General features: G+C 35.2%; 2 protein-coding genes and 1 long non-coding RNA gene across 4 annotated transcripts; 1 reads left to right on the forward strand and 2 right to left on the reverse strand.

Annotated features, from left to right (window-relative positions):
* Nucleotides 1–363: 363 nt before the first annotated feature.
* Nucleotides 364–6,851, reverse strand: LOC103485016 (probable inactive receptor kinase At5g10020). The gene is made up of 3 exons (XM_008442454.3): nt 5,193–6,851; nt 3,047–4,645; nt 364–1,195 (listed from the first exon to the last, which is right to left on the reverse strand). Exons 1-3 carry the CDS (start codon nt 6,133–6,135, stop codon nt 618–620), a joined length of 3,120 nt encoding a protein of 1,039 aa, XP_008440676.1. The 5' UTR covers nt 6,136–6,851; the 3' UTR covers nt 364–617.
* Nucleotides 6,852–12,104: 5,253 nt separating this feature from the next.
* LOC103485018 (uncharacterized) lies at nt 12,105–13,143 on the forward strand. Its single transcript, XR_536811.3, has 2 exons — nt 12,105–12,534; nt 12,619–13,143. It is a non-coding gene; the product is annotated as an uncharacterized LOC103485018 (long non-coding RNA).
* Nucleotides 13,144–13,276: 133 nt separating this feature from the next.
* LOC103485017 (protein ACTIVITY OF BC1 COMPLEX KINASE 8, chloroplastic) lies at nt 13,277–23,323 on the reverse strand. 2 transcript variants are annotated; one of them, XM_008442456.3, is made up of 21 exons: nt 22,657–23,323; nt 20,537–20,672; nt 20,251–20,417; nt 19,991–20,111; nt 19,787–19,887; nt 18,436–18,534; nt 18,147–18,257; nt 17,980–18,059; nt 17,823–17,892; nt 17,113–17,186; nt 16,721–16,790; nt 16,520–16,608; nt 15,879–16,003; nt 15,129–15,209; nt 14,993–15,053; nt 14,829–14,883; nt 14,643–14,741; nt 14,452–14,541; nt 14,094–14,153; nt 13,882–14,006; nt 13,277–13,751 (listed from the first exon to the last, which is right to left on the reverse strand). In XM_008442456.3, the coding sequence occupies exons 1-20, from the start codon at nt 23,128–23,130 to the stop codon at nt 13,890–13,892; spliced, it is 2,280 nt and encodes a 759-aa protein (XP_008440678.1). In that variant the 5' UTR covers nt 23,131–23,323; the 3' UTR covers nt 13,277–13,751; nt 13,882–13,889. The 2 variants fall into 2 exon arrangements, with proteins under 2 accessions (XP_008440678.1, XP_008440677.1); XM_008442455.3 differs by having other exon boundaries at nt 22,651–23,323.
* Between the last annotated feature and the right edge of the window lie 682 nt (nt 23,324–24,005).

The following is a 24,005-nucleotide window of genomic DNA, read 5'->3' on the forward strand; positions in this document are numbered from 1 at the left end:
TTATCATAAGTTTTTTTTGCTATTTTGAAAATCATCTCTTTTAAAATATTATAATTTTAATTTATTCAATTCACTTTATTTTAATCTCTAAATTTTAATATATAACAAATTAATTTTACTCGTAAGAGTCTATTTGTTAAACAACTCAATTATATTATCAATCTCGTTTTTTCACATTTGAATTTTCCTTTAGAATATGTTTAAACTGATTTTTTTGCACTGCAAAACGCTAGCAGTGTGAAGTCAAACACGGTCTCAATATCTATAAATTGAGAAAAAATGAGAAATCATTTTATAGCCCCCTCAGAAAAAGGACTTTGTTTGATAAGAAGAAAATGAAAATGAGAGGGCAGACATTGAAAGTGAGCAACATTTTTCTTCCATTAACATCAAACTGAAACTCTTGTAGGGGAGGAAAAAAATCAATGGATGGGGTGGTTGTCCATTTACAAGAAAATTTCACGGAGAAAAAATGGTGACAATTAGCCCAAAATCAGTAGGCTGAAACCAATACGAAGCGAAAAATAAGAAACAAAAACAATTGGGGTCGAGGAACACGGAAAAAAACTAATTCCAAGACGCATGTACACGGGGGGTTGGAAGGATGGGGATGAAAATCAAACACATATAGCACATAAATCATCGAACACTTGTCTGATGTTAGGCCTCTCATTTACAGGACGAATGCACTTGAGAGATACACCCAACAGTTCATCCATAGCTTTCGAAGGCTCTTCTCCAACTACGATATCTCGGTCTATACAGTCCATTCTTCGTCCTTCTTGATCGCACAGACGCACCCAATCTGTGAGATCAACAGCCCCCGATTGACCCGATATTATGTCGCCTGCACTTCTTTTGGTTAAAAGCTCCATTAAAATTACCCCAAATGAATAAATGTCAGCCTTGAAAGATGGACCAGGTTTTGCTGCACAAGCGAGTTCTGGAGCGCAATATCCAAGTGCTCCTAGATTCAATATCTGCTCCGCAATGCCTGCTGGTGTCATCAAACGGTGAAGTCCATAGTCAGTGAGCCGGGCATCGGAATCATGGCCTGCCAAGATAATATTTGTTGGCTTTAAGTTTCCATGGGGGAGGCCCCTATCATGAAGGTATAACAAACAGCGAGCAACTTCCACTGCAATTTTTAGTCGTTGACTGAACGATAACCGAGAATACCTTCGAGGTGTAGTTTCTGCCAGAAAAGGAAACAATCCAATCAATTACTAGAACAAATGGTAGTAAACTTAGAGAGAGTCAGATTGCACGTGAAGTACTTCTGCAAGAAGAATACAAGCATGTGAAGGATGATGTTATTCTAGTGATTATGCAAAATCAATTCCTAGAATATTCAGAAGCCTGGTGAGTTCCTTAAAGTAAATGATCGTAAACTTGGCAGGAACTCATGATGCCAACAAGAGGCTGGACATTCTTAATTGATATTCCAGAGAGATCTTCGGACGTGGCAGTTATAACAAGATAAGTATAATAAGGGCATAGAGATGCATCACTGGAAACCGGCCATATTCAATTGTAGTGTGGCCACTAATACAAAGAAATAAGAATCCTAAATATGCCATTCAAACTCTTTTGTACGAGCCTTGGGAGAAAGAAAATGGAAATGAATTTAACGTGGAATGAAACCAACAGGTGCTACTTTAACTTTCCATGTAGAAAGTACTACAATTAACAAACAACAGAATCAAGAATCATAATTCATCCAAAAAAAAAAAAAAAGAAGAGAGAACAAAATCATGTCACATACACAAAATAATAATAATAATAATTAATAAATAAATTTTAAGATTTAAATGGCAGTGGCAATTTAAGGGCACGACCTACGTGATGTACTTTTGAGGATGAGACTCGCAGTTATTACATGAGGTCTAAGACTACGGCAGTAATAATCAGACCTAATTGACAATCAAGTGTTCGCATGGTAAAATGGACAAATAAATTTTTCCACAAATCCAAAAAAAATTGTTGGAAGATCTTAAAACCATAATGAGAGCATAAGACTTGAATCCTTTTGAACTTCCCTAAATTTTGCAGAATTGTTATGTGTCAAAAGTTTTGGTACGTTAACAGCTAGTAAAAAGTAAGTTATGAGATCCACCTTCAGCTTCCTCTCAAACTTCCACTACATTTAAATTTTTCATTGTTTTGTATAAACAATTCACTGGATTTACTTGTTTGGAAGCCGCCTAATGTACAGTTTACCCTCCAATCAAGCAAAATAAATTCATGAAAAATGTTAGTCAAGCTATGCCAGATAAATAAAGGTTGATCGTGTATTGACCTTGAAATGAAATGGAATGAGCAAAATCAAAATCAACAGTTCAAAAACATTTGGATTAAACAAATATTTTTTACGAGAATAATTATGTCAAAGAAAAGAGAGCCACGAACGCAAGAGTGTTGAATCAGTACACATCCTTCTTGGAAATTTGACCTATTGATAATAATAGAGGCTCTCAAAAGTGTTATAGAAAAGGTTCCTTTCCAGGCTTCAATGATACACAACAGAAACAAGAGGTTTGGCTTCAGTTTATCAAGAGAAAACTATTTGCCATAGATTTATATTCCATTTTCCGACCCTTTATTTGTGCGCAAAATGCAAGAGCATGTCCTCGGGTTTAGATAGCCCCCATGAGCTATTAGCATTTAGATGTTAATGCTGTGACAAAAAGGGTAATTCAATAATTTTTCTCTATGATGTTTTCCAATATGTCAACTACACGACGGGTGGAAGCACTGAAACTTTCTAAAAAAAGCAATATAATTAGATGTCCATTTCGACCCATAAAATTCAGCAGCTAAATTTAAAAGGAACTGTTCTTGGCATGTACATTTGAACACTAACAAAACAAAGTCAAAATCATAAATTTCTTTTCAAAACAATTACTCCAATGGTTAAAAATCCAGAAAAGAATTGCATCAATGACAGGGCACCAAAAAGGGTATGTGCAGGTCCATATGGCTAGCGACAGTAAAATATAAGCAAAGAAATATCTGAACATAAAAAGGAAGTTTCCAACACTCTTACCGTAAAGATGTAGAGCTAAGCTATCTCCCAAAATATAGTCAGCTAAAAGAAGTCTTTCTTGTTCTCTTGGACCCCAATAATATGCTCGTAATGGAACAATGCTTTTATGCCTCATTGATCCAATTCTTTTAACTTCCTTGGCAAATTCCTTCTTATGTTTGACCAGCCCCACACGTAACCACTTAACAGCCAGCATATGTCCACTATCCAGAGTAGCTTTATATAGTGTTCCATGGCTGCTTCTACCAAGAACTTCAGCTGGGGCTCTGGATAGTTCCTCAGCAGTGAATAGCAGTGAATTGTCCAGAAAAAACAATTCTCCAGCTAAACGATCTGGTGAATACACGTCTAGTGTCACAGGTTGTTCACGCCCTTCAACAAACTGGTGTGAGGAAGATAATGGGGAACCTGGGGAGGAATTTTTCCCAGATGTAACAGGATCATCGAGTAAATTAGGAATAATCATTGATGAACTCGCAGCAGCACCTCCAGGTAAAACATGTTCAGAAATCTCGGAAGAGAATTCTGCCTGCCCAGATAATGTCCTTGAAGTGGAGGTTAGTAAATGGTCATTTGAAAAACTTGCAGAGGTTGGTGGAGGCTGATTGTTCGGTTGGAACTTGAAAATGGAAGGCCTGAAACGTTCTATCTTAATGTTCCTTTCAGTACTCTGGCCGCTAAATATACTTCTTCCATGGAAATCTTTGAGTTGTGCTCTATGATAAGCCAGTAGAAGAAAAACAATCATCACAACTGCTCCAACTGAGGCAAGAATAATAGCTATTTGGATATTAGCTTTAGAAGTACGACGTCTTCCATGCTCAGGGAAATTATTTGGAATCGAGTTCTCTGAACCTATATCTTTTGGTAAGTTAAGCTTATCATTTCCTGGACGAAATGATGAGATGGGGAAGTTCCTTAAATTCTCTGGAACGTCACCTGAGAGATCATTGTAGGATACATTAAAAACATGTAGGTTGGGAAGCATACCAGGAATTTCACCTGTAAATTTGTTGTTTGATAAATCAAGGTACTCCAAGTCACTCAATCTGGTCAATTGATCTGGAAGTGGTCCTGATAATTCATTCTTGGCAAGATTTAGCAATTTGAGCCTCGCCAGTTTATCTATTTCAGAAGGCAACCCACCAATCAAGGAGTTATTGGATAGATCAAGATATTCCAATGGCAGATCTGATGGTTTAACTAACAACTCACTAACACTTGAGCCTTGAAGGGGAATGGGACCAGTTAGCCGGTTTCCAGACAGATTGAGGCTGATCAAGGTAACAGATGTAAAGAAACTAGCAGGGACAGTGCCGCTAAAACCATTTAAACTGAAGTCAACTGCAGACATGCTAGGATAGTTGACCAATGTAAACGGCAAAGGGCCTTCTAAGAAATTATTTCTGACATTAAGCACCTTTAATCCCTGAAAGAAGGAAGTTACGTTTGGGAAGCTTCCTGAGAACTTATTTGAACTTAAATCAAGAACTTCAAAATTGGCTTCCCAAGATTGCAAAACTGATATGTCTCCGGACAAAGCATTTGAAGAGAGGTCCAAAAATTTCAGAGTAGAAGAGTCAACCCGAAGAATTGAACCTGCAAGGCAAATAATGAATTATGTTCAGCAAAGTATAATACCAACAGAGTCATGAATGACCGTATAGGTTCAGAAAAACGAAGTTTATTTGCACAAGTAATGGATAAATTTTCTTAAAAGTTCATTATTGAAATGGTGACAAGTCTTCATGTAGTACAGAAAAATACAATAAATGGACCTTTCTTGAAACCAGTAGAACTGAATAGATTATTAGTCTATGAACACGACATCTCCATAAATGTGATTTAGTGATTTCGTATATAGACTAGCAAATAATGGTCTTGCAAACATAATCAGACAAGAGAAATTATTGATTAAATTTTCAACCATTAATTGCATTTCCAAACCTTACAAAAGAAGAAAAGGAGAAGCAGAAGAAAGAAAGAAAGAAAGAAAACCCATTATATGCATGCCTTAGGCAAATCCCATAGAGATGAGAGATCTAAGTCCGGAGAACATAAATTTGAACCTTAAATACATCTTCTCACGGTCAATAAATCTCCGGTAAGTCATAAATAGTGAAATAATAAGTCAAGTGATTCTTACCTGTAAATGCATTACCACTAAGATCCAATTCCTCCAATTGCAAAGACCTGTTTAACAGTTCCCCAGGCACCGAGCCAGATAAAAGATTATAACCAAGCCTCAAAACGCGCAAATTAGGCAAGGACCCAAATGAAGGCAATTCCCCTATAATCTGGTTATGAACCATATCCAAGACTACCAAATTTCGAAATAACATGAGAGAGTCAACGTCAAAGAATCCACCATTCAATCTATTGTAACTTAAGTTGAAACTTTTCAATGTATTAGCCAGACTAGAGACGTTATCAGAGCCAATTGAAAGTCCGCCGTAGAATTCATTGTGGCTTAAATCAACATATTCCACATTCCGCAGCTGGGAAACCAGCAGGCCAATGTCCCCATAAAGTCGATTAGAGTGCAAATCCAACACCTTGAGCTGATTAAGATTCAATCTGCCAACTGGAAACCCACCATTGAACTCATTTGCTGAGAAATTAAGATAGTTGAGATTGTAAAGATCATTGATCCGCTCCGGGATCGGCCCATAAAATCTATTCGAGGACAGATCCAAATGCTGCAGATTAGATAATGTCCCAAGAGCCGGAACAAGCCGTCCAGTAAAATCATTTCCAGAAAGACTCAAATTCTTAAGACTTCTAAGCCCAATCAGAGTCTGAAACTTCAACTCCCCTCCCAAGCCAAGCCGGTCCAGCACAATTGCAGACACATTACCGTTCTCATCACAAGACACACCGGTCCAGGACGAAGGGCAACCATCAAAGTTCGAAACGGAAACCAAATCCCACTTCCCGTTGACCGAGTTGTGCGGATCTTTCTGAATCCCCTTCTTGAATTCAAGCAGACAGTTTAGTTCAGAATCAGAAGCTGAAGAAACCAAGACGATAAGCAGATAAATGAAGTTAAGGGAGAGAGCTGCGTGATATAAATAAGCAACAAGATTCATTGGTGACAATGTGGGGGGGAAAAAAACCCTAATAATTCATCGACGGAGTGTGCCCACGCTAGAAGAGAAGAGTACTTGAAACCCTAGAACCAGACTGAATGAGAAGAAAAGGCAGCAAATAAGAGAGAGAGAGAGAGAGGGAAAGAAAGAGAGAGGAGTGAGTATATGTACATGAGAATCCAGACAAAGAATAGGAGAAAGAGAAAGCGTTAAAAATGGCGGTTTTGGTCAGGTTGAGAGTGTGAAAGCCCCAAGTAAACCACAGTCAAATAAAAGGACAATGCTCTAAAACTACTCTCCGGCTCCGAAGCCATCTCCATTCCTCTCTCTTCGTCTCTCTTCTCTCTCCAATACTCTCATCTCCCTCGCCCCACATCTTCACTCTCTCTCTCTCTCTCTCTCTCTTTCACAGTAACGCCGAATTAACGCCGTCAGCTTGAAGAAAGAGTAAAGCTAAGAGGAATTTAGGTCAAAAAATGTAGAGAGAGAGAGAGACAGAGACAGAAAGAGACGACTTCCTCTTGTTGTTGTTGTTGTTGTCGTTTGATGTTAGGGTTTCGATGAAGGAGGAAGAATGAGGAGGCGTTGAGCTTTGGTGTGTTCTATGAGTGTTCTCTCTTTTCTTCTTCTTTTTTTTCTCTTGTTAATCCTTCCTCCAGTTACGCAGATAATAATGGAGGTTTTGATCGTAATGGAGGTGGATAACAGCTAAGCAATTTTTTCAACATTTTATTATTTTTTTTATTTTTTATTTTTTATTTCTTTTCCCTTCTTTTCTTCTCCTTATCTAAAATAGTATTTCTTTTTTTCCCTTTTTTCTTTTATTTCTTTTCTTCTCTTTTCCTTTTAAGGAAAATTAACTTTTCTTACCCTAAACCTATTTCTTTCTTCTTTTCTTTTTTTTTTGTTAAAATTATTTACACAATTTTCTTTATCAATTTTTTTGTCTTAATTTACTCTTTTTCATTTTTTAAAAAATTCTTCCTTTTAAAAAATTATTTCTTTTAATTTAAAACATGGACTTTGTTTATATATATTATTATAAAACCATTTAAAATATTTATAAAATAGAACAAAATTTCGTATTCTTTAATTACAGTACATTTTAAATTTATTATATTTTGTATATTTAAAAAAAAAATCTTTTGATTTATACACTTAAAATTTCTTTTGCTTTCATTCTCTTCGCATGACATGAATGTTTATATTTGTTATGTTTGAATTTTATTTTCATTTGATTCAAAATTATTTTTAAATTGCATTTTTATGTTAATGTCTATTGATTAATTAAAAGAGTAAAAACATAAATTAAATCAAAGGGCAAAAAGGGTTTTTTTTTTTTTAGTAAATTTCTTTTTATTAACAAACCAACAAATTTCTCTCAGCTTTTTGTATTCTCATTCCTACTTCCTAATGATGAAATTGGAAATTACCAAAATAAGTGTATTGTTGTAAATTTATGTTGAATCCTTTTTTATGATACCATTGATGTCTTTTTTAGGCTACAACTTCGGACAAAAATTATGCTCAATAATTGAGTTAATGCAATGCAGCCAAAAGTGTATTGATAGTTAGTATGTGTCTATTTTCTTTAATTATTACAAACATCGTAAAATTTCAAACTTCTATATTTGAATAATATCTTTTTTAGATATATAACTCAATTGGTTTATATGTTTAAGTCCTTCCATTTCATTCACGATGAGTTGATGAAATTTTTTAATGATTCTTTTGTTTGAAAATCAAATTGTATTTTCTCTTTCATTTTTAAGGAGATGTTATTATAATTAATGCGTGTTTGCTCTAGACTAAAAAGAAATAGAAAAATTACTACTTCGAGAAGGGTTTAAATGTTATTTAATGTTATAATTATAAATCATCGGAATTCATATCAAATATTTTTGTCTTGAGAATTATTATTTTTCTAAATCAACGTCAATTTAGTTAGGTTAATCATTATGGTGGTTAGTATGACATAAAAGCTTCATCTTAATTAACTACATGAAAATACTTTATAAAATCTTTTGTCATAAAATTATTTACTTACTTGCAAAATAAAGAATCATCAAAATTACGTTGTACCAAATGAATTTGTGTCAATAAACACGGAAATAAATGTTGTATACACTTAATTATAATTCAAACGATAGACCTATATTATAATAAAATAATAGTTTTTAAAGCTTTTACAATACAGTAATAACTCAAAATTATCAACATATTTTCACCCAAAAAAAAGTATGATTCTAATATGTGTACTTTTTAGCAATGAGATGTCTCTATATCTCTCAAAAAGAAAATGAACCTTCTAATCATCCTATTTTCAATATTTTTTTTAAATTTGATGAAGTATTAATTTTCATATCAAGAAAATGTCTAAATATAGTTAGCTTAAAACATGATCCCTACCAAGAAATAAAATCTGTAATTGTCAAAGAAGAAAAAATAATTTGAAAACATTCACGTCCTTTGGTTTATTATTTCAAACTAATATTTTTATTTTGATAAAAAAAAAAAAGGCCAAAAGTGGTGTAAGACGACCTCCATTTTTCTCTCTTTCCTTTCTTTCTTTTCTTTCTTTCTTTCTTTCTTTTGAGACAATGAGACGTGGAATTGAAATAAAATCAAATAGTGAGATCGCTATGCTATGATTGTCACTAATTCCTCCCTTTCTCCCACAACAAACAACTTTCAACCTCTCTCTCTCTCTCTCTCTCTCTTTTCAACCATCATTCTTCTTCTTCTTCTTTTCTTCCTTAATAAAAAGTTGGGAGTTTTCATGGCTCGGTTTTATAGTTGAAATTGCACTTAACCGTAAAATACAAAAAAAGTTTCATCTAAAATCACCCTGAACCGCTCACCTGTATTAAACCAAATCGCTTATGCATGAACAAAACCGGATCAAAATCGAACCACTTATGCATAAATATTATAATCAAAATCAAAGTGCATAAACATTGTTATGCCTTTAATTATGTTATGTATATATATAGTTTGTTTTTTAATAAAGTGGTTCAGTTCGGTTTTGGAATCGGTTTAATTTCTTAAACCGAACCGCATAAGAAGCGGTTTCAATTCGATTGCAGTTCAGTTCGGTTTTCAACTGTTTTTTTAACACTCCTAATAATAGTGACAAGCGGCTAGAAATAACACCAATAAAATCTAAAATCTTATTATATTTTGTAAATATTTCGACTCATTTTGCTATATTTGAAAATATCTCTACTAATGAAAATAATACAAAATTAAAAGAGAATATGGCATATAATCTTCGTTTAACAGAAGGCTGGATGTTGATTTGGAACAAAGAATATATTTGTTCATTGACAATCTATGTTATTATTATGCACCATTGACCAATTAACAACATTTTCTCTCATTATCCCTTTTTTAACAAAATATGCTTAAAGCAAATAAATGTTGCTGTCCACTATGGTTTGAAGGCTTAACACAACCATCTAATCTATGTTATCTTTTCTTTTTATTTTAAAAACGTGTAAAAGAGTTAATAAATGAAAATTGTTGAAAGTAAGTTATTTCAATTTTATAAAATTAAATGTTCTAACTTTTTTTTAAAAATGACTTTTTGAACAGCCGATGTATGGACAATAGTTTTATCGCTAAAAAAAATGTTTGATTTCGTTATCGTTTTTGAAAGTTCATCCTCAAAAACTTGATAATTAAAATTGGTGCAATCGCAGTGATATTTTATTAGTGGATCTATTTGAATGGATCTCCATCTAATTAATTTTACTCACGTTTAATTAACATTTTGCAAATATAATTTGAGATTTTCAAGTTATTTACTTGGTACTTAATTAGTCTTCTTATTGTTTTCATTTAGGGTCAATGGGTAATAGCATCGGTAACAATAATACTAACTTTGACAAATTCTTAATTCTCCTATTATAACAGTAAAAATATTTATAACAAATTACAGTATCTTTTAGTAAATCCGACCGTAATTTAAAAAAACAATAGATTTAATCATCCTCGACTCTATGATTTGATTGTGTTCGCTAGTACTTTAAATTTACTCTAGAAATTTCCAACAATGAATTACAGTTCAATCAAAACTTTTAGCATTCAACTATGGATATAAAATTATTTTTACCCAACAAAAACGCATTTTCTATTTTTTTTTTCCGAAAAGAAAAAAGACATTGAAAAATATATTTACTAAAAATGTCAGTAATTTAAATTTGAAGAAAATGTCCACATGAAAACACTAAAAATTTATCTCATTTGCATTCTCCAGATTGGCATTTGTGAAAATGCAACAGCTAGTAGAGTACCTGACATTTTTGGACTAATAGGTGGCCATATTCTCACTTGAACACACACACACACACACAACACAGCCATCCACCAGACCCCTGGCAAGTGGCAAGTGGCAACTTTGTAGGGGTAAATGGTGCCCCCCATTTTCATTGGCTTGGCTGAATCCAACCCTTTTTACCTGCACACAACAACAAGCTTGACTTAAACATTAAACAAATACACAAATTTATCTGAATAAACACTCTTGATATTCATTATTGACAGGGGCTAAGAGCTAAAAAGTTGATTGGATAAACATTTTTTTTCTTTTCGTTTCCACAAGAAGTATGGCCCAAGCCAACTATGGAAAGTTTGGTCCAAGGGAGTATATAATTATTATTAATATTGTTGTGTATTTTTGAAATGTCTTTTTAGTTCTAAGTGATTGTATTTTAGAAAGATATTATTTTGGTCATAAAATGAAAATGGGGATGAATGGACCAAAATGATCACTTTTAAAAATATTGATATCAAAATAGACATTCAAAAAGTATACAGATCAAAATGAAACAAAGCTAAAAGAACATGACCATAGTATAGTATAAACCTTAATATGCCAAAATGAACTTATCTTAATAGTAATTAGCATGATCTTCTATCCAAAAGGTGCAAGATTCGATCATTCATTTCCACAGTTGTACTAGGAAAAAAAAAACCCTTGTATAGTTTGATTCTTCTGTTATTGTTGGCTTATACCATATCCATCTCAATAGAAAGGAAAGAAAATCATTTAAAAAAATAACAATAAATAAGTTAAGACATTTCATATTGTGAACCTTTTTGGCTGTTCAAACAAAAATTAAGGTTTCTGCACTCTACCAAAAAGTCATCTGCAATTAATAATAAAGTATACCAAATTTTGGAGAATTGGAAAAGCTCTATCCAAGGTCTAATAGAATTCCGAGAACGTGTAACTAAATGCCTTTGAGCAAAAACATCAATAATTTAAAGCAGTGAGAATTTCAATGTAATGTCAGAATATATAAACAAGCTTCTGTATAGCTAATGAGCCAAATGAAATACATTATCATGATTTAGTTTAAAACCCATCCGTTATTTAAATACTATTTAAACGCAAATATAGTGTAGCCTCAAGACAACTTGCAATATTTTATGGCAGCACATTACCTAACACGCACTCAAACATATTAAAAAATGGTGCCTTTTAAATCAGAGGAACGATCGCATTATGCACTCCTAATATATTGACAAAATCAATCTGTTGAATTGTTCGTGATTTTCTAAATAAGATTCACTACGTGATTTTAATGATAGAAAATGGCTTCTTAGACGACTTTCCTAGATATTGATCAAATTATTCTGTTATATTAATCATAGTTTTCCACACAAGATCTGAACTAAGGGATTCAAAGGACGGAGAATTGCATCTTAATAAGCAGCAGCAACTGCCTGTTCACAATCTGATGCTCCTAAAGGGCTCATTTGAGTTCAACATTCAGTCAATAAGATTGCAAAATAATTAAGAAAATAAAACTCGAACCTGTAGGCTGGCGGTGGGGGATGAGTGAGTGGCTAGCAACGGGAGAGTGGATCAGCAACAAGACACCAAGAGAAAAGTGACAGCTCGGAGAATCTTGAAGATAAAACCAAATTAATGACAACTTTCCAACCACATCAGCTCACTTCATTTTGTTTATGTGGATGCATGAGACAAAGACACCAAGAAAGCCAACCCATTCCCTTGAGGGTCGAGCTTCGCTGCCAAGGAATCAGGCGACAGGTCAAAAGCAAGCTCAATTTCACAAAAGCACATGTATAGAAAAGATTAGAGATTAGTTGTACCAGTATAATATTTTTGTCTGAAGAAGCTTTCAAGATCTTGTCTTGTCGGTGCCTGTCTACTTCTGAATCCCATGATTTGAAGCTTCTTCATGTTATAAAACTCTACTACTTACTCCATCCAACCTAGTTGACAGCTAACAGCTAAACTTTCTCCACTCAATGAGATCCCTACGATTTGCCATCTTTCTGATTTTCTTCTTCTACTTTGCTCTAGTAGCGCATGGACGTGCAACATCCAATGGAATAGTGGTAGGTTCCATTAAATCCTTCGATTTGGTAAGCCTCTCTTCCTATTCCTCTTTCTCTCTCTATGAGCTCATACTCTGTTAAGTGACGATTCTTACATTTGGGGTCAAACAGGGAAGATCCGGGTGTCAAAAAGTTAACGTAGAATGCGAGAAGGTTGACGGCAGAAAAGAGAATGTTTTCGAACATGAAGACTATGTGTACACTCAATCTCTTCCTTAACTATGTTTCCTACTTCAAATGCCTGAGATAAAGGGGAAATCAAAACCTGTCTCTTTAGCTAGTTATTCAAGTACCTGCAGCAATTTACAAGTCAATTCGAAGCTCCGAACTTCTTTCCTTTGAGAAAACTGCAAGTCCTCTGAAGATGACGTTTCTGGCTAAGTAATAAATTTTGCCTTTGTATTTGAAAGAATAAAGGGAAGGTCTTGGTGTGCAAATGGTAGATGTTAAGTGCAAAGAAGGATGGATTAAAATAACATGTTTCAAACATGAAGAAGGCTGTCTATAGTCAGCAATTCTCTTCGGTTGTGGATAGTCTCATAACTCATGCCTTGTAAATGATCTATTTTGACGAGAAATATTACACTGCAAACAGCAAGGATATACCTTTTATAAGTAATGGTAGTTCACAACGAAGAACTTGTTTCGTATGTTCCAAAAAAAGAAACAGCGAAGAAATTGTTTCAATCTTCGTGGTACCTTACGCGGTCCAGTTGTGGCACAAAAGAGAGACGAGATAATGAAATAAGTCAAAAAAAAGAAAGGAAAAGAGAGAAAAAGACCCGGTAATGGGACTGGAATCGAATTATGTATCTCTTGCATCTACATATGTACATTAACGAAGGAAGGAAAACTAACTCTATGCTGCAGCATTCTGCTTAATATATCGACATTTTCCGATTTCAAATAAAAATGGTACATACATCATTCCAATTTCTATACTAGCTGTTTAAATTTTAAAATATAACTGCTGCGACTTTGACGACACACCTGGGGAGAGCAACGAGGCAATCTCAAAATACTCAGAAAACAGAGCTGTTAACCAACCATATGGAGAAAATTAATTCTAATTTCAGCAAGCTTGGAAGAAGTGCTCACGAGTCACGTTTTCAACCCATATCATCTGAGATCTTTAGATGATGTATACCTCAGGCTCAGGCTCATTGCCAGACTAGTGCTTTCTATCTACTATTTGGTGATGGACTGCAAGTAGATCCATTTGCTGCAAATCAAGACTCTGAAACCTGAAACATGTTCATTTAGAAGGTCGTGATCCGGATCACTTGAAATTCAACCTATAAGGAATTAGGTCCACGTGCGAGGGCAACGCCAAGTCACGAGGGGTCTCGACGGGTGGGGTAGGGAATTACTTACCTATTTTTTCAAGCGGTTCCTGTTATCAACCTCTCCCGTTCATCTAATCTTTTGACTTTGATAAGACCGATGAGTACTTGAAACCCAAAAAAGGCACAAAAGATGTAGGCAATAGTGGCAGGCATCTGAAAAAGTATAACAACTAATCAATAATCACGAGGCAATAATGGTGGCAGCACAGCAAGGTCAGAGAAAATAAAAGTACATCTTACCCGAATGGAGTTGATATATAATATAGTTGCAAGGTTGATTAGGCTTCCAGCAGCTATTGCCTGTTAATGGTCAAAAGGTGGAAATTAGAGATATTGAACTGGCCAGAACATTATCAATCCAACATATACAGAAAGATGTGCTGATTTTCTAAAGCTCTAAAAAAATTTCATCCTTCGACATCGACAAAAAAATTCCATTTGGATCTTGATAGACCTCCCATCATACATGTGTACAACGTACAACAGGGATGGGAGGTCTGTAAGATCTCCAACGATCCGAACAGATAATGTGGTCGAAATATGTTGACATGCAAACAAGGCCACCAGGAAAGAATGAGAACCAACTGGAAAAACTCACATTTCCTAGCGTCTTCTGAACTGTTGCAACGCGTTGGAATGATCTTTCAGATTCCAAAGCCCGAACTCTAAGCTTGAGATCACCTTGCTCCTGTTGATTAAATAAACTTGAGGTCCAATATACGAAACTTGAAAAAGTAAGACAGAAGTTTGACATGCTCATTCAATTGCCGAAAGGTTTGAAATCATTACCAGTCTTTGGATAATTTCAGCAAGTTTTTCGACTCTGTCGGCCTGTCTAAATAAGTTATAGAATGCACGAGACTGCCTGTCCCATCTCTTTCTGAAATCCTAAACATTTGTAAAATTGACGATCAACATGGGGATAAAAGAATTATAAGAAATAAGCCAACATGTAAAAAGGATAATCGTGTTTACCTTCAAGGCGACCTCAACTCCTGCTTCCCGAAACTTCAATAATTCCAGAGCATATCTAAAAGACGAAAATTGGACTGTGTAAGGTAAACAGAAAAACTTACGCATCCTAAAATGTCAGGATGAAAGGAGATTAAAGCAAGCTTAAGCGTTGACAGAGAACTCACGGCTTGGCAATTTCAGTGATATCAAATCGTGGGTCAAGGCCTTTCCCAATGCCATCTAATACTGCAGACAATATTGATTTTTCAGCCTAACGTTATACAAGAGATTTAGTAACGGTTGGTTTTTCTTGTAAACTACCTGAAAATGCTCTAACAACAAATGTGAACGTGGCCGGAAACCGAAATGGTTGATCTGCTGCAATGGCTAATAAATCTTCCCCTGTTTAGGAGAGTGCAACAACCATGAGGGGACAGCATACAAGGTTTCATAGCCGGTTTCTTGTAACATCAAATATTTCAAAACATTGTTTTCTCATAGTTAAATTACAAGTTTAGTTGAACTTTAGAAGGTTTAAAAGTGTTCAATAAGTACTTATAGGTCCTAATTTTGAATTCTTTATTAAAATTTATAGACTTGCTAGGCACAAAATTGAAAGTTAGGATTTCCTAAGAGACATCATTTAATTATATATTCAATAAGTCAATTATTATTATTTTGCTAGATCATGGCTTATTGGACACAAATTTGAAAATTAAAAAATCTATTAGATGATTTCAAAAGTCCATGAAGTAGTGATTAGTTCATTAAAAATCTATTAGACAGTTTTAAAAGTTTTGAACAACCAGTGATTCATTAAACACAAAATGCTATTTAACACTTTATCATATACGTTTTTTTGTCTTGTTGAGAAGTATTTTTATCACATAGCTGGAGAGGAGAAATTTTGTAACGAACTGATAATTACTTAGATAAGATATTAATACAGACTCTTGTATTCTCTATGGGAAACATACCGAAGTTTTTTCTCGTAAAAATAACTATTATAATATAAAAGAACAGGCAATTAAAGCATAATTGGTCACTGGGCTGCTCAACAGGGTTACATACCAATTGCAGCTAGGCGTTCCTTTTTCTTCATCAACTTTTCCTCCTTTGTCAATGGTTTCTTAAACCCAAGTTCTGCAGTTGCCATCTCTCTTTCCCTTCTCTGTGCAGCCAGACGTTCTTCAAAACTGGGAGTTCAAATTCAAAATTTCAGTCAGAAAATTCTAGCAGAAAAGATTACAAGATGATTTTAATTTGATCATAGTTGCTTCCTTTAGTTCAAGCAAATCAACATTAAACATTCTGCCGATGATAATCAAAATAAATCAAGCATTCAGATTAAGCATGACGAAAGTTCACTCCAGTAGACATTTAACCGGGAGCTCAACTATAGGAAGCAGAGTCAATCTCCCAAACTAGTGAATAGGACCTTCTTATCTCTTTTAACTCTCAGATTGATTCATAATATGGTCTGTATAATAACATCGCAGGATTGATGAGTTTGTTAAAATATTAAATTAAAATCCTCGTGAACAGCATTTTAAACCAAAAATAAATGGAATCTCTCTCTCTTCTTCTTCTTTAGTATTATTATTATTTTATTTATTTACCACATCTAAAAATTACCACCCCGAAAGAGGACAAAGAAATGCATATTGATCGGCAAAGTATCATTTAGTTTATTTTAAGTCTCTTCAATGAACCTGTTGAGGAAGAATTGAGCTGTTCGTCTAACAGCTGTCATATCTCCAGTAGGCACAAGAACTCCCATTTGAATCATTGCTTGAAGAACCTGCACTAATGAAGAATTCTTATAAACAATCGAACATTGAGAGGCATACATGATGGTACTGTTACATCACCTTAAGTAGGCAGAAATAGAAATTAATTTCATAATTCAGTACCTTGTCTGGATCTTTCTCATACACTCCATAGAACGTTTCCAGCAAACCTTCTCTAATATTTGAACTGATACTGCAAGGCGCCAGCAACAATACACAACGATATGTTAGCAAAATATCGTGGCCATTTTTCTATAAACAAGAACCAACTTGTCAATGAGGAGTACAAGTTCAAAGGATACAGAGTCCCTTAAAAAGAAACTTAAAAACAATAAATACGCCCATAAAGAGAAAAACCATGAACAAGAACCTAATGAATGACCTCACTTCCATGGAATTTGTGCAAAAACATCTTGGCCATTTAAGGTTGACTTTTTCTTTCTTTCCTTTATTATTATTATTTTTAATTACTAGGGTGTAATATCATAGAAAGAGGACCAAGGACAGGCTAGTACCTTCCCATCATTCCAAAATCATAAAAGATCAACCTTCCTCCATTGACGTCATCAACGGCAATATTCCCAGGATGCTGAAAAAGGTACAAAATTTCTGTATTCAATTCTAAAAGAAAAGGAAAAAAAAAAAAAGCAAGGAGCACGCCTCATCCCAATAACCCACATTCACAAATGTCTAGAAGAATGTTGTAAGCGGGGCTAGGTCTTGGAAGATTGTCCATAAAGATATTTTATCTTCTGATCAAATATTATCTTTTCATCATAAGTTTTTTAGTTTCTTTTCCAATTGAACTGACCGGTTATATCCATTCATGTATCATTTTATAACATTTCAGACAATTTTCAAATGACATTCTTAAACCCCATTCTTTTAGTAGTCGGTTATATATAACGACAATAGATAAGCTGTGTGGAAGCTACCCAAAGCAATGATTTGATGGGTTATGATTAGCTACAGATGCAAGAGTATTACTTCAATGCACTGCCAGTAGTGTAGGTTCTTTCAGTGTGCAACAGCAAAAGGAGGCAGGGTCAATGAGAAGCTTCACCGTAGATTTAAGGTTACATACATATCATATTTTAAATTTTACATAATTCAAGGAATACTTCCAATGAAGTTCAATAAACCTTCTTATCTGTAATCAAATCACTAGAAAATCCCCCATATTTCAAGACTAGGGTAACTTAAACAAAGAGTTATTAGAGCTCACAGGATCTGCATGGAAGAATCCATGTGACAGAATTTGCTCCAGGTAAGATTCAACAGCATAACGACCTAGCCTATATCACATAAGAAGCCAATGGTAAGAATGAGTTCAATTCCTGCAATTATCATGAATGAAATAACAAATTCAAGATGATATTGACCGTTTACGATCAAGGCCTAGTTGATCCAGAGCTTTAATCTTATTTATTTTAATTCCAGGAACATACTCCATAGTCAGAACCTACAGTCATTTCAAAATGAAACAATAGGCGTAAGGACAATGTTACAACAGAATAATTGTTTCATTGTACAAACTAGGTGATAAAACCTGTGGGGTAGTATAGTCCCAGAATATTGATGGAACTTTCACATAGTCCAAGTTTTTAAAGTTGCTAGCAAACAGCTCAGCATTAGCTGCTTCCTTGGTGTAATCTATCTCCTGAAATTACCATAATATTTGATATTATGAAAATTTAAACATGCTGGCTCAGAATTCAAAACAAATATGCAAAGGATTTAATGCTTCTATCAAACTAAAACTGCAGGGTAGTAATAAAATTTTATACTAACATACCAGTAGTCATGTCTCAGAGTAATAATTGAGGGAATAATGATACCTGATACAAGACATTTGCACATTCATCATATATAGCAACCCAATCTCTCTTTGCACCATCTGACTTTGGGTCAAGTTTTTGAAGGTATTCTGCGATAACCTGTAATTAAGTTCAATTATCAAATGTTTTGATGCAAACTGAAATTCCTTTCTACTACGCAAGTTCAATAATCATAAAGTTCATAAAGTCCAATATAGAGAGATTTTGGTCTGAGTGGAGAGGTTGGATTTGGAGTTGTACAAGGTCGGTGAACTTCTCTAATTTTGCTCATGGAAAACCAAAAGGCAAGATTTTTGCATCATTAGGTTAGGCAGAATGACGGAGGATTTTAAGGTGGGATCAGATGATTCTGCACACGTCAGACCTTCAGTGTACAGATGATACCTTCTTCTTTCTATCATTTCTGACCAAGTCACCCAGTACGGGAGAAAGATTCTATGCTTGAGATTCCAAAGCTGTCAGAAAGTTTCTCATGTAGCCTCTTTTATGTTCTTTTGCAGCCTTTCTCCCTCCTAAAAAGCCTACGCATTCTACTCACTTTGGAAGGTTAGAATTCCTAAGAAACGAAATTCTTAGCCTCAAAAGTTTTGCATGAGAAAGTGAACACTCTGGATTCCCTCCAGAGACTCTTCTTCTGTGTTGCACCCTCAATAGTGTGTTTTTTGTAGGAAGAAGTAAGAGGATCAAGACCATCTTCTGTGGGATTACCCTTTTCTTCCCTCTCTTTAGAGTCGGTTTTATAGGATCTTCAAGGTTGTTCTAGCTCATAACAGGAGGTATTGCTCCTAGCTCCATGATTGAAGAGGTACTCTTGAACCCTCCACAAGACAAAGGATATGATAGGCTTGTTTTTTAACATTTTGTAGGATAGCTTGAATTGAACAGTAGAGTTTTAGAGGGTCTAAGAGGTTTGGTGAGGAACTTCACTAATCGGGCTTGTCCTCATTCTTTTGGATGAGTTCTGGGATTTGTGTATATTCTTTCATGTCTAGCACAGTTTTCTTTATCTCAAAATATATTTATATTTTCTATTTCCTGAAATACTTTTACAGTAATTTGACAATTAAGAAAAGGCTGCAGGAAAATGGAATCCACCCTGTTCAAAACGACTCCACCCATGAAATTTTAATACCCGTAGGTGCCTTAGTTAAAATTTTGAAACTAGAATATATAAGAAAATTAGCTTCGCCAAAAAGTATCTGATGCAATACCTCCAACCAGGGGATGGGATAAAAACATTAAAAAAATAAAATAAATAAATGCAGTGTTACAAGACAAATCACTACGATTCTGAGCTCTGAACACCTACAGAAAACAACAATACAAATTTTAACCAATGTTGAAAACTAACCCTTAGGTTCTTGAGATCGATATCAAAGAGTTCCTTCAGACTTGGCCTTTGTACTTTCACCACAACTTCCTGCCCCTTCAATCTTGCACGATGAACCTGACCTGAACAAAGAGACTTCTGATATTAAGTTTTCTAATAAACCACCAAACAGAATTTCAAAATGCTTTAGCTAAACTGAATCCTGAAAATGTTAATTGAGCTAACCAAGACTAGCAGCAGCTATTGGCTCCCGATCAAACCTATCAAATATATCGGCCACAGGACCTCCAAGCTCGTCCTCAACTATAGATACTGCTGTCTCGGATGGGAAAGGAGGAACTTGATCCTGAATTGAAAATGAACATCCATCAGCCTAAGCAACAATTAATCGAAATATTACACTGTTCCAATTGAAAACATATATATTTCATACGCAACAGCCCTAACCACAGAATGATAAAAGCATAGATAAGAGAGATAGTAACCTGAAGCTCTGACAACTGGTCAACATATTCTTGTGGTAGAATGTCCACTCTAGTAGAAAATTGCTGACCAATTTTAATAAATGTTGGACCTAATCTTAAAATATTTTCTTTCAACCACTTAGCTAGGATCTTTCTTTTAGCGACCTTCTTCTCTTCAGTCATTCCTCCTAAAAGAAAATTATAAACCATGAAACAAAGCAAAAATTCATTTCACCCAGTTGTACTATTGAAACCACAAGGCAAATCTTTGGAGTGTGTTCGACATTGATGTTGCAAAAGGGCTCACCACGATAAGTAAATTTCTGATTGTTAAGCCAAGCCTTGATGACAAAACTAAAAACAAATCCCCATATCTCCAAGGTTCTCTGAATTGTTGAATATGTTTTAAATCTATTCCAGCGTCCACCAGGTGCCACAGAAACCTGAAGATTCCATTTTGTGTGCATAGAAAATGAGAATAAAAATGAAATATAAGGGGCCTTTAGAATGACTAAAAAGCATGGAATAAAATGCAATCTAAATAAAAGGAAAGATTAAAAATTAATTAAAATATGGGGAGATTTGCCGGCATTATTTATTTATTTTTTTATGAAAACAACTTTCTTTGAGAAAAAAATGAAAGAAAACACGAGCATACAAAAAACCAAGCTAACAAAAATAGACAGGACTCCCTTTACAAGAAGGGAGCCCAACTATACGAAATAAGTCCACAGGGAAACATGAAAGCGAACAAGAGACTATAGCTTCCTAGGATCCCTCTCCAAACCCCTAAAAATCCTATTGTTCCACTCACCCCCATAAAACCCATAATACCGCACGAACACTGGCAAGACAAAAGAATGGTCTTTCTCCCCAAAGGTGGATTGAGAAGGAATTCCCCAACCGTAGCATTGACATCTCTATGACAAACACACATCATGCCAAAACATCTGGGAAAAAAGAATCCCATACACCACTTAAAAAGTTAGTGTCAAAGAATATGGTCCAAGTATCCTGTCACCTTCCAACAAAGAATAGTAAAAAGACCCAACTAGCGAAGGCAACTTCCTAACAACTTAACAAGCCTATCTAACATATAAACATGATCGTGAAGAACCTGCAGAGTAAAGAATCTTACATTTCCATGGAACTTAATCCTCCTAAGCAATGAAAAATTGACACACCTAAGGAAGAAGGGTCAACCAATCAATGAAAAAAAGACTTGTACAAGAATCCTTTAAAAGACTAGGGCTCCAAAGTCTGACATTCCTTCTACCAATTCTAAAGAGACAACCCTGGAGTTCAAGAAAGAAGAGTAGCCACATATGTTGTTTCCCTGTCCGTAAGAGAACGATGAAACCCAAAGGAAAAGGAGCAAGAGCTCCCATACCAAACTAAAAAATACCAACAAAATGATTTTTTAGAGAGCACAAATGATAGGACGGAGAAAACAACACGCAAAGAGGTTCTCCCCCAATCAACGATCTTCCCAAAAATATGTATCCCACCCCTCCCCCACCACACACCTAACCAAGAAAACAAAAGAAGGGAGCTCTTTCGAAATATCTTTCCATAAATTTTAGGGAGTAACTTTAATCCCTCTAGCCACTCGAAAAGATAGGTCCATGTTTACTAGCAATGATCCTACGCCACAAAGAATGCATGCACACACACACACACACACCTACGCTACAACATGGGGGAAGGTGAGAGCATTATTGATGTTGCATACCTACACTAACAGGTTTTTTGTAATTTCATAATTAAAGAACAAGTCCCAAAACTTGCTGCTTTTCATCAAGAAGCATTGGGATTTGCAACTTATACCTTGAGGACATTACCATGATTGATGTAACTTTATATTAAAATCATAATGCTTAATCTGAGATTTTTCTACCCCAATAGTAAAGATTGCATTTGATAATTAATGTGAAATACTTTCATTTACCAACCAGTGAATTGTGACTACACACTTGACACTGCTAAAGGAGCAGGTAATAGAAGGTAATATGAACTAGTAGTTTTTACGGCTTACTCAATCATAATTAGACCCAAAAGTTTAAAACCAACCCAATTCATGCATTACCAGTTACCACCCCTACTTTTGGATCTAGTTAGTAATTTTGATGAACCACACCCAAAACTTGAACTATCAAAGTTAATGGAGAGATTAAAACGGAAATGGTTGAAACCATTATCTCCTAGTTCAGTATCACGTAAAATCACCGGTACACCCAAATGAGCTCGAATCTAGGATTTGAGACCTCCCAAATCAGTAGTTCAGGCAATTCCTGATCAGACATTGCACTTGCACATATACTGCTTGTATGGAAAATAAAAATAAGAACCTCCAAACTACATTTAACCTCGCCGCCAATGAAATCAAAAGAATTATAACGAGGAACAAACAGAAAATCAAACCTCGACCTGTTGCTGATCACTACGCTTAAACCAAGCCTCTTCTTTACCAATCTCCTCTATCCTCTTTTTCCTATCCTCCTCCACTGACTCCGACGCTTGAATTTCTCCCACCACCGCCGCAGCAACACCATTCCCATTAACATACTTCACCAAGCTCCCATTGGTTCCACCACTCTCACTCTCCACAGTCGTAACTCCGCCATTAACCCAACCATTATACCTGTAATCACCATTCCCATTGTAAGCAGCTCCATTACTTCCAAATCCATATCCATTAACTTCCTTGATTAGCTCATTCTCCCTCTCTTCAGCAACCACACCGTCTTCTCTGACAGCTCGGAGCTTCGTGCGACGAAGAACCCTAGACCTACAAGCTCTAGAGAAAGGAATCCTATAGAGTGAACATCCGGGACTGGAAGAAGATAGAAGACCCTTCGGTGAGACAAAAACAAGTTCGGGTAAAGGCAATGAAGTAGCCATACAGAAGAAGAAGAATAATAAAATCCTTCCACCCGAAACCGAAATTGAAGATCAGTGAATCATAAGACGGAACCCTAGCTTTGAAGCACGGGAGAAAGAAAGGGATTGTAATGGTGGAAAGAGCGAAGAAGTGGAAGGGAGAAGGAGAAGCGGAGAAGGAGACAGCGAACCAGAAGAATTACAAATCTTTTTTTTTTTAAGGAATAAAAAAAATTAAGAAAAAGGGAAATTGAAACTTGAAGGGGTGGAGGTCAGAGTGCCACGTGGCTTGTGAAGATGAGTACTGGAGATTCTTATTGGACGGAAGAGTTCGTGTGGGCGCCGCAAAACATGTGTCGCTCGTTTCGTTTCATAAATTTTTGACGCTTTTCGGCTTACGTGTCCGCTTTGGACCCCTAATGATCTTGTGGTTCGCAGTCTATGGCTTTTTCTCTACTCTCTAGTTGCGTAAACTGCACGCGCTGATTTTTATTAGCGGATCGCTTGGAATCGTGCAATGCACGTGCGTGAATCCATGTCATCCGTGGTGGTGTCTTTTTTTTTTTTTTTTTACAATCTTGTTTTTTCTATTTTCTAATTTGCATTTTTCTTGCACTGCTTTATTTTATTGAAATTAATTGATTTATGAAGACTTATACATTGCTTTTGTTAAAATTTAGCACATGAATTAGAAAAATTAATGGCATGTGATCTAGTGAGTTGGCAAAGTTTATTAATTAGATGAAAGTCATAGAAAAAAGGAGTTCACACGTAACTTTACATAATATATATGAGATGTGAAGATTGAAACTTCATTAAAGGTAGATATTTTTTATTCCAAGTCAATGCTCGTTTTAGTCAAGATGATAAACACATCTGTCTTTTGTTTTTAAATT

This window comes from Cucumis melo, chromosome 8, assembly GCF_025177605.1.
Source record: "Cucumis melo cultivar AY chromosome 8, USDA_Cmelo_AY_1.0, whole genome shotgun sequence".
In the NCBI taxonomy this organism is placed as follows: Eukaryota; Viridiplantae; Streptophyta; class Magnoliopsida; order Cucurbitales; family Cucurbitaceae; genus Cucumis; species Cucumis melo.

Excerpts from the sequence above, each read along its gene's own strand:
- LOC103485016 (XM_008442454.3), bottom strand. The coding sequence starts at position 6,135 with ATGAATCTTGTTGCTTATTTATATCACGCAGCTCTCTCCCTTAACTTC. Across the intron at positions 4,646-5,192 it reads TAGTGGTAATGCATTTACAG|GTTCAATTCTTCGGGTTGAC; the intron begins GTAAGAATCACT and ends TTTGCCTTGCAG. Across the intron at positions 1,196-3,046 it reads CTTAGCTCTACATCTTTACG|AAACTACACCTCGAAGGTAT; the intron begins GTAAGAGTGTTG and ends CTTTTCTGGCAG.
- LOC103485017 (XM_008442455.3), bottom strand. The coding sequence starts at position 23,130 with ATGGCTACTTCATTGCCTTTACCCGAACTTGTTTTTGTCTCACCGAAG. Across the intron at positions 14,884-14,992 it reads ATCACTGAAATTGCCAAGCC|ATATGCTCTGGAATTATTGA; the intron begins GTGAGTTCTCTG and ends TTCGTCTTTTAG. Across the intron at positions 14,154-14,451 it reads TTCAGAAGACGCTAGGAAAT|GCAATAGCTGCTGGAAGCCT; the intron begins GTGAGTTTTTCC and ends GACCATTAACAG.